The following is a 14,384-nucleotide window of genomic DNA, read 5'->3' on the forward strand; positions in this document are numbered from 1 at the left end:
GATCTATCATAACAAAGCTTAAAAACAAGCTTCAAAAGGATTAAACTGAGCAGAAAGTAGTTTAACTACCCAGCCAGATGTCTCTAAACTGTAGTTTAAACTACTGAAAGTAGTTTAATCATTTAATCAATGTAATGTAGCATATTAATAATTTAAGCAAGAAAAAAATTATATGACCATCTTGGTGGAGGCAGAAAAGACATTTGATAAAATACAACACCCATTCTTAATAAAAATTCTCATCAAATGAGGAATAGAAGGGGACTTCCCTGGTGGTGCAGTGGTTAAGAATCCACCTGCCAATGCAGGGGACACAGGTTCGAGCCCTGGTCCAGGAAGATCCCACATGCCACGGAGCAACTAAGCCTGTGCGCCACAACTACTGAGCCTGCTCTCTAGAGCCTGCAAGCCACAACTACCGAGCCCACGTGCCACAACAACTGAGCCCGCGTGCTGCAACTACTGAATCCCGTGTGCCTAGAGCCTGTGCTCCGCAACAAGAGAAGCCGCTGCAATGAGAAGCCCGCACACCACAACGAACAGTAGCCCCCACTCGCCACAACTAGAGAAAGCCTGCGCGTAGCAATGAAGACCCAAAGCAGCCAAGCAGCCAAAAACGAATAAATAAATAAAAATTTATGGAAAAAAAAAAGAGGAATAGAAGGAAACTTCCTCAATCTGAAAAAGGGCATCTATGAAAAAACCTACAGCTAACATCATCCCTAATGATGAAAGACTAAATGATTTCCCCCTAAGATCAGGAAAAAGACAATGGTATCTATTCTCATCACTTTTATTTCACACTGTACTGGAGGTTCTAGCCAGTGCAATAAAGCAAAGAAAAAGAAATAAAGGCAAACAGATTAGAAAGGATGAATTAAAATTGTCTTTATATGCAGACGACATGATTATTTATGTAGAAAATCTACAAAAAAGTTGCTAGAACTCATGAGCACCTAGGCACACTGAGAGGGAAAGTGATTACTTACTATTGTGCAAAGGTATTGCCAGATATGGATCAGTTAATACGATACCCTATTGCAGGGATCATTTGCTCATTTTGACAAGAGCCTCCTGGAGATACTGCTCAATAGAGATATTTTTCAAAGGGGCAGAGATTTCAGGCAATAGGGAAGAGCCAGAGGCAAGTTTTAGTGCAAAACTTCAGTTTCTCTCAACCTCTTTAACCAAGAGGGCTTAGCATTCATTGTTTTTTCTAATTACCTTGCCAGTCCCAAGCCCCTTCTTATAGGTTCTGGCTGAGTGACAGCCCATTCACCCCTCTCCTGTGCCCCATCAACTCGGCCAATCCCCATTCTCCAATTGTCATTCTGTGCCATTGCAATTGTCTTCCCCCCAGATTTAAGACCAATTCTGAACCCTACCCCCAACTTCCTACCAGCCCCATAGGATTCCTATACAGCTGTCCGAAGAGAATCATAGAATTCCAGATCGGAAGGCACCTTAGGGGTCACTTAGATTAACCTCCCATCCAACCCTGAAAGCCCCTCTCCACCACCCGACTGGCTCCTTTCAAGCCCTTGCAGCAATGGGGAGGTTATTATATCACATCACACCACAGATCGCGCTGGAATACTCTGCACCGCCATCGGAGGCCATTATTCCCTAAAACATACATCTGGAGCTCTTAGCAGCTTTCCTTTATGCCGAGGGAATGATAAGGTCTTCCAGACTCAAGGCACCCTACACAGACCATCCCAAGGAAGTCAGCAGTATATGAAAGAAACTTAAAGTGTTGATCACTGTTAAAAAATGTGGTGAACAAAGAAACATTCACTAGATTTCAGCCAACTACTAAAAAAAACAACTCAGTGGAAACCATGCAGTTCAGCTGTAGATGGGGGTCAGAAGCCCCTGGTTCCCTGCCTCTGCCAGGGGTGATCTTGGGTGTCATCTTGCACTGATGGAGTTGCTGGGGACACAGTGGAAGAGGATGTGAAGAAGAGCAGGGACCTCTCTTAATCAGGGACCTCTGCATGAGCACACGTTCTTTTGTCAGTATTTTAAATAGGCAATTTAGCACATTATCTGAAGGACACAAAAGAGAACGTTGCCATAGTGTCCAGCCAGCACAATGCACCGAGTATAACTGATACCTTCTAAAGGTGTCACATGACCTACATTCAGCAATGCTCAGGGAAATGGTATCTTCTAGTTACTTAAGGGGTTTCTTTTTCAGGCATTTATTCTAGTCACAAAGAGCCTCTCTGCATCATCGTTTGATTTCCCCTTCTTTTCTTTTATTCCTTCCTCTTATGCATTTTCCCCCCTTTCTCAAAAAGGCAAGGCATGAAATAGAAAAACGTTCATACTATAATGCAGCCTGCACAGGGGCAGGTGTTTAAAGCTCAGGATATTAAGGACCTTTACTTATGGATGTATTCTGACTCTCAGCTATGTCTGCATGATAATTTTTAAGCTTTCATTAAGAAAGGGTAGGGGATGTTTTGACTACGTACCGTCTTTGCTGCCTCCACAAAGTTTTCCCTTGTCTTGGCCACGCACTGGCCATGGTGTGTCAGAAGTATACCGCCACCTCATCAGAGGACTTGAATGTGGCACTTTCTACCTTCCCCTGACTCAGCTGTGCACAGGGACACTGTTAAACATTGTGTGGCCTGGACCTTGGCATTGTTGTCCCGTGATTCCTGGCAGGCTTTGAGTCAGCACGTTCTGCCAGGAAAGAAAGGCCAGATTCCTCTTGCTTCGCTCGGGCGCTGGATGTGGCTTTCTGCTATTTTCCTTCCCCGGTGGCGCCCACTCAAAACAAGCTGTTTTCCCAGCTTTAGAGTTTGGGGTTGTGTGACCAGCTGGGGTCAACGCCATCATCTTCACTGCAAGGGGTGAGGGAGGACATCTTATTTTTGGCAGGACCATCTGTGACCAACTGAGGCAGAGGAAAGGGAGCCAAGGGTGTTGGGAAAAACCCAGACCCAAGACTGGGATGAATAAGGAGGAGGGCGATTATTTCTGTTTTGGTGGAGATTCGATTCTTAGAGAAGACACTGAGGCATTAACTCTTGAGTGAGAAAGTGAGAGGCAGATGGAGGGAAAGAAAATGCTTGGTTTTGAGGCATAGCACGTCAAACTTCGAAAAAGACGCTAGTTGCAAAATTGACAACATGTAAGTCCAATTCTTCTCTCTAAATCTAAGTCGGTGTTTTCAAATAAATACAGGCATTTCCACTCAGATTTCCTTCCTCACCCTTGGAAACAACAACAGTAATATCTAACACTAACATAGCACTTGCTATGTGTCAGGCCCTATTCTAAGCACTTTATATATATATTAATTAATTTAATCTTCCTTACAACACTATGAGGCTGATACTATGACTGTTCTCATTTTACAGATAAGGAAACAGAGTGATTAAGTAACTTGCCCAAGTGCACACAGCTAGTAAGTGGAAGATCCGGGACCCAAACCAAGACTTCAAGCTCTGGCTCTGGCCTACTGCACCCTTGTTCTTAGCATCCCTAAGGTCAGACATTGAGGGTTATCTTCATATTTCAATATCCTGGAAACAACTGTTGGTCTAAAGCTCTAAACTCTGGTTTCATCAGGTTAGTGTTCTTCTCAAGAGCCCGCAGTGGCTCCCGGCGGCCTCAAGCAGACATGGAGCTAAAGGCCCTGACCCCACCCCAGGCTCACCTGGGTCCCCTCTTATACGCAGGGGCAGACTCCTTAGAAGTTCCTCCGAGCGTGGCCTTTCTGTTCTCCCCCCTGCAGTGTCCTCCCCATCTCCCCTCTGTTTGTGTCCAAGATGTTGATCACACTTATCTCTCTTGTCCTTTACACTTGTCTCTACTGTACAATCCGTCCTCTACACTGGATCCTATTTGTTCATTACCTGCACAGCAAAGTTCAGATTTTTCTTCCGGCAGTATTCTCTGGTGTGTAGTATAAAGCATCTTCATATCAGAATAACCAGTTATTGAATTCATCCTGTATATACACTATATCTTCTCTTTCAACAGGACTGTAAGCTCTTATGGACAGAAATTATGTTTTATTCTTCTCATTCATGCATTCCTTCATTTTTCACTCATTAATTATTTACTGAGCCTCAGCTGGGGTTGGCTGAGAGCTATGCCAATAGTCTCTCCTTCATAGGCAAACACTAGAGCAGGCTGTTTAAAAACCAGAAGCCATGCTAGAGTTGTTGGAAGACAACCTCCTTAGCATACAGAGGAGACCAAGGCCCGATGAGGGACTGACCTGCCCAAGGCCTCAGAGCCAGTCGGGGTTCGAGGCAGGTGCTCCCGGAACTCCTTTCCTGGCTCCCCTCTGCCAGGAGAGCAGGGACCATTCTTTCTGCCTGACAGGTTAGTACTCATTGAACTGTGCGTTCCTGCACACGTCCTGCGGGCCTCTCTGAAGGGCTGGCGCTCTCCCACCCTCCCGGGAAGACTCAGGGTCAGACTCAGCATCATCCTTCAACAATTAACAGCACTAGCTCCCAAGGCCCAGCCTTCCTTCCCTCGGCTCGGGCTAACGCCGCTCTCACAGCTTGGGCCCGACCCCCTCGAGCCTAGACGTTTAGTGCAGTCGTGTTTAAGAGCAGGGGTCCAGGAGTCAGAGAGGCCTGGGTTCAAATCCCACCTCCTCCACTTATTAGCTTTTGGACACTGGACAAGTTACGTCCATTAGTTCAACCATGACTTGATTGCCCTCTTTCGCTGGCTGTTCCAGGCTCTGGAGGTTGAGTCTAAGCGAGAGTGACATGGCCTGGTTCTCACGGACCTCACGTTCTCCCTAGGGAGTCAGACCATCAGCATATCAACAGGCAACACTGGGAGAGAATTTCAGGGAGGGATATGTTATTGGAGAAGAGCAGGGAATGTGACTGAGTTGGTGAGGCAGGGGCCACAGAGGTCAGGGACGATCTTGAAGAGGAGGTGATTTATAAGCTGAGATCTGCTCTGTGGGAAGGACGGGCCTCAGGAAGGGCCGGGCCACAGCAGTGCAAAGGCCCTGGGACAAGGGTGGGCCTGACCTGTTTGGAAAACAGAAAGATAAGGTTTCTTCATCTGGGAAAAATACGGCTGGTAAACATACCCATCTCCTTGGGGTTGTTGTGAAGACTAAATGAGGTGAGTGTAGAGAGGACTAGGTAGTGTGCCTGACAGTGAATGTCAGCTATTTACTATTGTCCAGAGGATCACTGTAGAGGGCACGGTCCAGCCTAACCCAGTCCTATCTCTGTGGAATACAGTCTCTTTTTCCTGATTTTGGTAATAGCGCTTGTTGTTCCCTCTTTCTGGAATGCACGCCCACTCCTCCCCTCTCCCACCCCTTGCCTGGCAAATCACTAACGATCCTGGAACTCTCAGCTGAAATGACGGCCCTTCGTTCTCCACAGCCATGATCCTGGCCCAGCAGGTCACATCCTGCATGAGTCCCTGTGGCTGACAGAGAGACCCCAGACCACTAACCTGAAGGCTCTGGAAGGGCCTGGCCCCCGCCTCCCATCTCACCTTGCTGCACGCCCCCTCCCCCAGCTGCCCCAGCAGGGCCTTGGCAGGTGTGTGCCCTCCACCTGGGCCACCCTCTGCCTCGCTCTCATCCCTCATGTCTGACCTCAGACGTTACCTCCCGACCCGCCCTCTCTGCACTGTAGCTTATAACACCCTGTTCTTTCCTTCAAATGTGCACCTCACATTGTGATTACAGATGTATTTGTGTTGACTGTTTATGTCTGCCTCCCCACCAAAGATGGAAAGTTCCACAATAGGGGCTACGTCTATTTTGTTTCCCCACTAGTACTTGGAACCCTCTCAATAAGTATTTGCTGACGAATGTTCCCATCCTCTCCTGCTGTTCTTCCTGCTGCTCAGTCTGTCCTTGGCCTCCTTTGCTGGCTCCTCCCCTTCTACTTGGTCACTAGATGCTGTTACTTCTCAGGGCTTGACCCAGGCTCTCCTCTGCTGGTAGCTCCCTCCCTAAGGTACTGCACCCTGGTCCACAAGCCCATTGCCTTGGGTGACACCCTAATGTATACCTCTAGCCCCAGGGACTTCTCCAACAGCAGACCTGCATCTTCAAGGCCCCCCTCCTCCTGGATGTTTCAAGGCATTTCAAACTCAGCACATCCCATGCTGAGCCATGACTGTCTCCCTGGACCTGAGTCGGTCTGGGGCCCCTCACCTCAGGGAAGAGCAGTCAGGCAGGATGAAAATCTCACAGTCAGTCTTGGTGACCCCTTCCCCTTCCTTCTCATATCTACCTTCCCCCAAGTCCTGTTGATTTCACCCCCAAATGTCACTCAGCTCATTGGCCTTTGCACACCCCACCCGCATCCCTTCCGCCCTCACACTGAGTAGCTTCTGCCCTGTTTCCCTAACAGCAGCGCCTGTGCGCTCGCTCCAGTGTGTCCCCCACCAGCAGCAGCGGGGGTATTACAGAAAGGCAGATCTGATCATGTCACTCTCCTACCTGAAACCCCTTCGTGGCTTCTCATGGCTCCTGGAATAAAGCCAATTCCCCTCCGTGGGCCTGCCAGCTCTCGTCCTGCCTCCCACTCCCTGCAATTCTGTTGATTGCTGGGTGGGATGGGAATCCATCCTGGGCTCAGGAAGGGATCAGGGGAGGGAAAGCATAGCTGTGCGGCTTTGGCAGGGTGACGGGGACAGCACAGCCCTTGCTCTGGTGTAGGATGGTCCAGGCTAGAGTCTGGTCCAGGCTAGAGTCTGCTTCCAACAACCTATTCATAGAGGTAGCCTTTTCAAAACCTCCTCCTTTCCCTCCTGCAGGCTCCTTTGTGTGGCTGCCAGGGAGGTGTGCAGGGCAGGTGTCTGAGTACAAACCCCAGTTCTTAAAATGCTCAGGGCTAACCTGATTTGGTCTTGTTACCTCTCTGGTTTCAACTTGACCATGCTCACCTCTCATCCTTTCTCTCCGGCTACGCTGGCTTCCCTGCCACTCCTCAGCGTCTGCAGGCACACTGGACTTACAGGCTCCACTGGAACCCTCTCCCCCAGACAGTCCTCCACTTGCGCTCTCCTCTCCTCCAGGTGTCTGCTCAAAGGTCCCTTCTCAGGGGGCTCACCTGGCCTCCCAGCCTACAGTCACGCCCCACCCTACACACTTCCTATCCCTTCCCCTTGCTCTATTTTTCTGTTTAGCACTTGGCACCGCGTAACAGACAATATATTCTACTTATTTATCTTGTTGATTGTCCATCTGCCCAGACTAGGATGTCAGCCTCATGAGAGCAGAGATTTTGTCAGCTTTTTCATTTCTGGATCTCCAGCATCTAGAATAATACCTGCCACATAAATATGTCTTACAGAAATAAATAGACTTTTTCTTTTCTGCCCTCACTGGGTTGTGGGCTGCATGCTAAGCATATCTCTTCAAAGCTAGAGATCTGTCTCAGACCTTCTTGGAGTTACCCCTTTCTCACCTGACCCACATCCAGTGCTGCATGGTGGTCCCTCCCCCTCACTGTTGGCTCTCATAATACTCATTACTGAATCCTCAGGACTGGATCACATTTCTGGGGTCTTTCTGGGATAAACCAAGTGCCTGAACACTGACGGTCATCATTAACTGATGCTGATATTCATTTATAATTATAGTTATTATCTGACATGTAAGGGTCCATTCTGCTCTGTAGTTCTGGCTGTAACTGCTGGACTTCTGGGGACAGAGTTGACATGGGCTGCGTGGGCCCATTTTCACAGAGGCTGCCCCTGGGAACACAGGTATGCAGGCTTTTGGCAAGTGGCAGAGCCCCTCAACAATTTTCTCCCTTTCCACTGGCTCTCACTCAAATTAAGAGCAGAAATGCTGGAAGGGGTTCCTGTGTTGTCTGGAAGAGTTGTTCTAGTGGTTCTTCTAGCCTGGGGCCTGTCCAGGTGAGTTGGGGCAGTGTAACCAAGAGATTGAAAATAGATAAGAGGGTTAGTGGAGCCTCCACCCTCAGCTGTGGCTAAGAACCACGCCTTCCTTGAAGCGTCCTGAGGAGTCTCTAACCCCTGCCCTCAAGCCTCCACTGTGCCATGTGCCAGCTCTCTTCAGGTGACTCTGCCCCGGCCTTCCCCATGGACTTCCCAGGACTGGTGCTCAGAGCCCCTCAGAACTCACCCTGCCCCAGCCTCCAGCCCCCAGACCCTGCCAGGCCTTACCTGAGCCCCTGCTGGTCACTGCTCCCTGACACATCTGACACCTTGGTGTTTCCAGGTCTTTGCTTGGGTGGTGGCAATGCCACCACTCACAGCAGGGCACAGGAGGTCTCTCAGAGATGCCAGCCACATCTTCTTAATAGTCCTGTGACCCCTGGACAGGAGACCCTGACAGCTGGGACCACACAACCTGAGTGTCAGCCTGGATGCTGCCTTTCTACTCAAATCATTCTAGTGATTCCTCCAGCCAGGAAAACCTAGAGGTCAGTATCAGTCAACTGATTTTCAGTCAAACACAAAAATCTGCTGGGCAGGAGGAGGCAGTGAGAGGGTCGGGCAGGAACGACCCTTGAGAGAACTTGGGGTACCAGCACAGACAGCCTTCACAGCCCGTGTAGTGCCCCTCCCCAGGACTGCTCACTCTTGCCCCTTCCATCTGTCTGTCTGCATCAGAGCAAGCAGAGGAGTGGACATCAGCTCTCAGGTATACTGCTTCTCTCGGGCAGACTGGATATAAATCTTATCAGGGTTGGACCAAAGAGAAGGCCCTTGCTGCCCCAGAACACAGCAGCTTCCAGGCAAGCATTAACCAGCCTTGCATTCAGAGATGCAGCACTTTTCCCCCACTGTGCCAGCTTTGGTTCATCCAAAATGCAATAATGGAGACAAAAAACAAGGAAATGAATTAGAAGAGTGACAAAATACCCATTTTTCCTCTTTTTCCATTTGCTCCTTTTTCACCTTTTGGGCCCTGGGGACCAGGCTGTCCATCTGATCCGTTGTGTCCTGGTAACCCACCAATTCCTGGAGGTCCTGCATCAAAACACGGGAAATGGGAACATTCAAAAAAATCTTAACAGAAGTTAACATGACTTCCTTTAGCCAGTGAAACTGGCCAGGTATTGACGCCTCTTCCAGATCTTCTCCTGCTTCTTCCTTTCCTTCTCTACCTTCCCTGCCCCCGCCTGAAGCAGTGACAGGTGGGGAATGGTGACAGCAAGTTCTCAAGTGGGAGGGAACAGGAGAGCTGGTGATTGGGGCAGAGAGGAGGGGGACACAGTGATAGTCAAGGCTGCCTTCAGACTCTTCTTCCTTCCCTGCCTCAGTCCCTTCTGAGTGATCCTGGGGGGCCAGCCACCCATATCCTTCCCATGAACTTGGAAAATCCATGGGCTCTTACCTGCTGGGCCAGGTGGTCCTACAACAGAAAAAGAAATTTAGATGATAAACCACAGATGGAAGAAAGTGAAGCCAACACCACAACCCAAAAAACAAAGAGCACCTTCCCCCTCTTAAAACGTACTAATCATCTATGGGCCCTAAGGAACCACCCCATGCCTTTTATTTAGAACTCAGTATATTTGCCCAAAGATTCTTAAAAACAATTCAACAAAGACCCGTTTGCCAATCAAAACCACTTTTGCTTAAGTTCCAATGGACTAAGAATAATTTCTAAGTGGCTTCACTATAGACTCATAAATCAGTCATCTCTCAAGCAATCAATGTAATTAAATGAGGTTTGGTGACAATGTGGGTGGGCACTAGTGAAGCCCTGGCACAGGCAGGTGTCAGGAAGTGCTGCTTTTGCATGGCTGAGATCCAGGTGTCCCAGGAGCAGCCCCAAACACTCTCATCCAGCCAGCCTGTCTCTTCTAGGCCACCAAGGGGAATTGAGAGCAGAAGCTGGTTTGCTTGGTCTCTATTTTGTTGCATAAAATAGCCTGAGAAAACTCGAGGGCCCAGATCAGGTAACAGATACCTTTCTTAGTGTGTAATTACCCAAGGATCTAAGGGGTTCACGTGAATAATTTACACATAATCTAACACAATAATTTTGCTTCCACAAATAGTCTTAGTGTCAATTATTCCATTTAAGCACTCGGACAAGCCAGTGAGGTCGCAACATGAACAGTTGAGGGTCTTTTGTTTCTCTGGACCACATATAACAATCACCAATATTGGAATGGGTAGGTCTTTCTAAAGATCCAAGCCTGTGACTCTTCAGAAAACCACCATTTATACTGATGAACCTAGTGGCAGGGCAGGAATAAAAATGCAGATGTAGAGAATGGACTTGAGGACACAATGGGGGAAGGGTAAGCTGGGACGAAGTGAGAGAGTAGCGTTGACATATATATACTACCAAATGTAAAATGGATGGCTAGTAGAAAGCTGCTTCATAGCACAGGGAGATCAGCTCGGTGCTTTGTGACCACCTAGAGGGGTGGGGTAGGGAGGGTGGGAGGGAGACACAAGAGGGAGGAGATATGGGGGTATATGTATACATATAGCTGATTCACTTTGTTGTACAGCAGAAACTAACACACACAACATTGAATAGCAGTTATACTCCAATAAGAATATATATATATATACACATATATATATCTACGTATATATATATATATAAAAGAAAACCACCATTTACTAAGCACTTCTGCGTGCACCAAAATCTTGCCATAAGTAGAAATCTTGATCCTTGTGTCTGCTGTGTTTACAACCTATCTGAGGAAGGTGAATACTTTGAAACCACAATGAGATGAGGGAGCTACAGAGAAGCAAACCCCTACAGAGGTACCGGGGAAGTCTGGGCACATGGCAGTCAGAGAAGGCCCTCAGAGAGAGTGAGCCTTGAGCTGTGGCTCTGAAGACACAGTGGCCTGAGATGGCTGCAGGGGTGAGGGCTGGGCATCCCATGCAGGAGACCAGCTGGAGAAAAGGTACAGGGGTGGGAGCTTGCGTGATTCAGGGTGAGAGAAAGGAGGAAGAATGGCTCAGCTGGAGTGTGTAGAGATGAGGCTGAAGTGTATACTTGGCAGAGGGATGTGGGGCAGCAGCACTTGAAGACCAAGCGGAGGGGTGTAGACGGTATGTGCAAGGCAGCGCGGAGCTACAGTAGATTCTTAAGCAGCGGGGGATGACACTGATATCAGCGTGTGTTTGATATCCTCTCCGTAGATGGATGTGGAATAGAACTAGGGAATGAGATGAGAGAGAGAAAGAGACAGGGAAGGAAGGGGGTGGGGCAGGGAGAAAATATCCAGAGGATCTTTGTAGTTAAAGTTTGGGACAAGGTTGTAGATAAATGCGGTTGGTGACTGTAGAGTTCTAGAGGGAGCTAGACATTCGAGAGGTATTTCAGCAGACGAATGGGCAGGACATGTCCATGTCTGATTGGGTAGGAGACAGCTGAGGAGGCCTCTCAGACGACTGAGCCTGGATACTGATGAGACTATCTGACAGACATGAAAACTTTTGGAAGAATAAGTGTTTGAAGGTATGCTTTCAATACATACAGTCCTATGTTGGGCAAAAATGATTTGCTGAAAACGGCACAGCATTTTCTAGGGTCAGTGTAGCCTGTAGTCAGTGTGGTCAGTTTACCGCCAGATGGCACACACATGCCCTGGTAAGGAGGTGATATGGCCCTTTGAGAGCTGTCAGAAGAAATCAATCAATCGTCAGTCCCGACTGCAGATGGAGCCAAATTCAGATGTGCAGATTGGTAGAAAAAGGTAAACAAGCAAGAATCAACTGTATATAGTAGGTTTCAAGAGTTCTCAGGGAGGGATAAATTGGGAGATTGGGACTGACAATATACACACTACTATATATAAAATAGATAACTAATAAGAAACTGCTGTAGAGCACAGGGAACTCTACTCAATACTCTGTAATGATCTATATGGGAATAGAATCTAAAAACGAGTGGATATATGTATATGCATAACTGATTTACTTTGCTGTACAGCAGAAACTAACACAACATTGTAAATCAACTCTACTCCAATAAAAATTAATTAAAAAAAAAGAGGACAGTCCAATAACCATTTCCATGCAGTGGAGTATTGGAGAGAGGTCCTGGCTGGAGCTGTATACTTAGGACACATTAGTTATGGCCAAGGGTATCACTATGATGAAGTGTTTAGATTAGGGTTTCTTGACACTGACCTGAGATCCTTGATACCCTATGGCTACAGTTTTTACACATTTGAGGCCACAAAATCAACTAGAATGCTTGTAAAAATGCAGATACCTAGGCCCCATCTGGAGATTCTGATTTGGTTTGGATTTAGAGTAAGGCCCAGGAACTGGCATTTTTACCAAGCACCACAGGTGTATGGGATGCAGGTGGTCCTGGGTCCCCTCGACCTGATGTGAAAATTTTCTGGGAAAAGAGTCAGTCACTCTCCTTAAAGGGGTTCCTGACCCTAGAAATATTGGGAGCTACTAGCCTTCAGGTAAGAGTGAAATGTCTGAGCCAAATTTGGGGATGTAGAGAGGGGGACACACCCCATCTGGAGGGAGGCAGGTGATAGAAGAAGCACCAGGAAAGAGAGAGTGATCTGAAGATGGAGGAGGGAAGCCAGCAGGTCTCATGCCTTGAAGCTAGAGAATTTCAGAAGAGAAAGGATGACAAACGGTTCCAAAGAGCTCAGGAGCAGAGTGCTACAGTGATGATGACTGTCCCAATATCCCGGGACGCCGATTGAGCTGCTCACGGCCCCTTACACCCAGAAGAAGCCCCAAATATAAGTCATTATAATAATGTCAAATGTCAAATGTGTGCCTACTAGCTATTTAGCAAACCATCTTTCAGAATTTTTTTTAGCTCCTGACCCTTCTCTTCTGGAATAACAGACCCTCTAGGAACACGTGTGGGCAGCCACATTCATGTTAACACTGTACGCAGGGCTGTTTCCTGGGCCTGCCAGCAGTGCAGCTATACAGGACTCCACGCTAAGAAGGGAGCTCCCTGCTTGGGTTTAAATGCTCTGCAGTTGCCGTTTGGACATTCTTAACCATTTTTTCTTTGAATTTGTGCTTTGTAAGTGAAGTCTGATGGGACAGTGGAGCATGGCCCAGGGGCTTTGAGTCTTGGTTTGTATGTGGCCCTGCCTCCTACCTCCTCCCTGCCTCCCCAGGACAGATTTTCCCCTGCCTGCTCCTGTGCCCCTTGACGTGTCCTCCCCACTCCCTGCCCCATCAGTGACTGCTGCCACCTGCCACCCCAGTGGGGGCCCAGGCTTGAGTGCAGGGGAGGCTAGCGTTGGGTGTGTGCCCTGCATGCTTTTGTCCCAGGGAGCCCCTGTGCCTGTGAGGGTCTGTACTCATGTGGTGAGTAGCCCATGCCTCAAGGAGTACAACATTAAGTAGCAAATAAAAAGCCCCACCATGGCAGGTCAAGAGAGGTTGTGGAAGAAAGGAAAAAGCCTTTTTCCTGCTTCATGAACAAGGGACCCTGCATTTTCATTTTGCACTGGGCCCTGCAAATGGTTGGGCGATTACGCCACCCAATACTCCTAGCTGGAGTTGATTAGAATTGGGTAGATGCATGGCAGGAGCTGAACCACTTAGATTTTTTTCTCCTTGCAGTCTAAAGTTGACCCACAATGCCCTTACTTATGTAAAGTAGAGGTCTGTGGATGGCCATGCACAGTGAAAAATGTCAGTCTGCAGAGAGAAGAAAATGAAGGAGAGAGAAGCAGAGATGAGGGACTGGATGTCTGCTAGAGAGTCAGAAAGGCTGAGAGAGGAGCTGTGTGGGTTCCCAGTGGCTTTCCAGTTCCTGGCTCCAGCTCCCTGAGTCAGGCTGCTTCCACTGCCCTCCTGGTCTGTCTGTGAGATACCCTTCTGTCTCATGAGGCAAGCTTTGTTTTCATCAGACTGGGTTTCATTGTCATCTTCCTGGACCCACAGACAGACTGCGTTTCCCTGCCTTCCTTCCATGGTGGGGGTGGGGAAGTGAGATACCTCCAGGCCTGACCTTTTAAAGCACCCAATGGGTGCCATCCTTTGTTCCCCTCTCTTCCCTTGGGAGTGACCTTGGTGCCTGGTGCTCAGATGATGGAGTTACAAGACAGCAGCACTTGGATCTCTGAGTCCCCAGAACTGCCTAGGAGAGTCACCCAAATTTCGCTGGACTTTGTGGAGTGGGAAATAAGCCTTTGCTGTGTTAAGCCGCTGAGATTTTAAGGTTTAATTGTTACCAGAGCATGACCAAACCTAGCTTGACAAATACATCCCTCTATCTTTTTAATAATTTATAATCTCTCTCCCGCTTTTCCTCAGATAAGCTCTAACGGGTCCCTGCTACAAGCAAACAGTAGAATCTTAATCGAGACAGGATATATAGGCACCAGAGTTATGGGGAGTGAATAATAAAGAAATGTAAGTCTCACTTCCTGTCTTCAAGGGCAGGTGCTGGCCAGTGGCTAACGTTACAGGCTTCTGAA

General features: G+C 48.1%; 1 protein-coding gene across 3 annotated transcripts in view; it reads right to left on the reverse strand.

Moving 5' to 3' along the window:
* Positions 1 to 14,384, reverse strand: part of GLDN (gliomedin) — a 101,483-nt gene that overhangs the window by 13,032 nt on the left and 74,067 nt on the right. For 2 of the 3 annotated variants that reach the window (XM_029236430.1, XM_029236429.1), the window contains exons 4-5: positions 9,329 to 9,346; positions 8,854 to 8,961 (exon numbers count right to left, since the gene is read on the reverse strand). In XM_029236430.1, coding sequence (XP_029092263.1) covers positions 8,854 to 8,961; positions 9,329 to 9,346 — 126 coding nt within the window. The remainder of the gene's footprint in view (positions 1 to 8,853; positions 8,962 to 9,328; positions 9,347 to 14,384) is intronic. The other variant, XM_029236431.1, reaches the window with a different exon arrangement.

The sequence above is a fragment of the Monodon monoceros genome, unplaced genomic scaffold (assembly GCF_005190385.1).
Source record: "Monodon monoceros isolate NGI ecotype Baffin Bay Population unplaced genomic scaffold, NGI_Narwhal_1 Super_Scaffold_21, whole genome shotgun sequence".
Lineage (NCBI taxonomy): Eukaryota > Metazoa > Chordata > Mammalia > Artiodactyla > Monodontidae > Monodon > Monodon monoceros.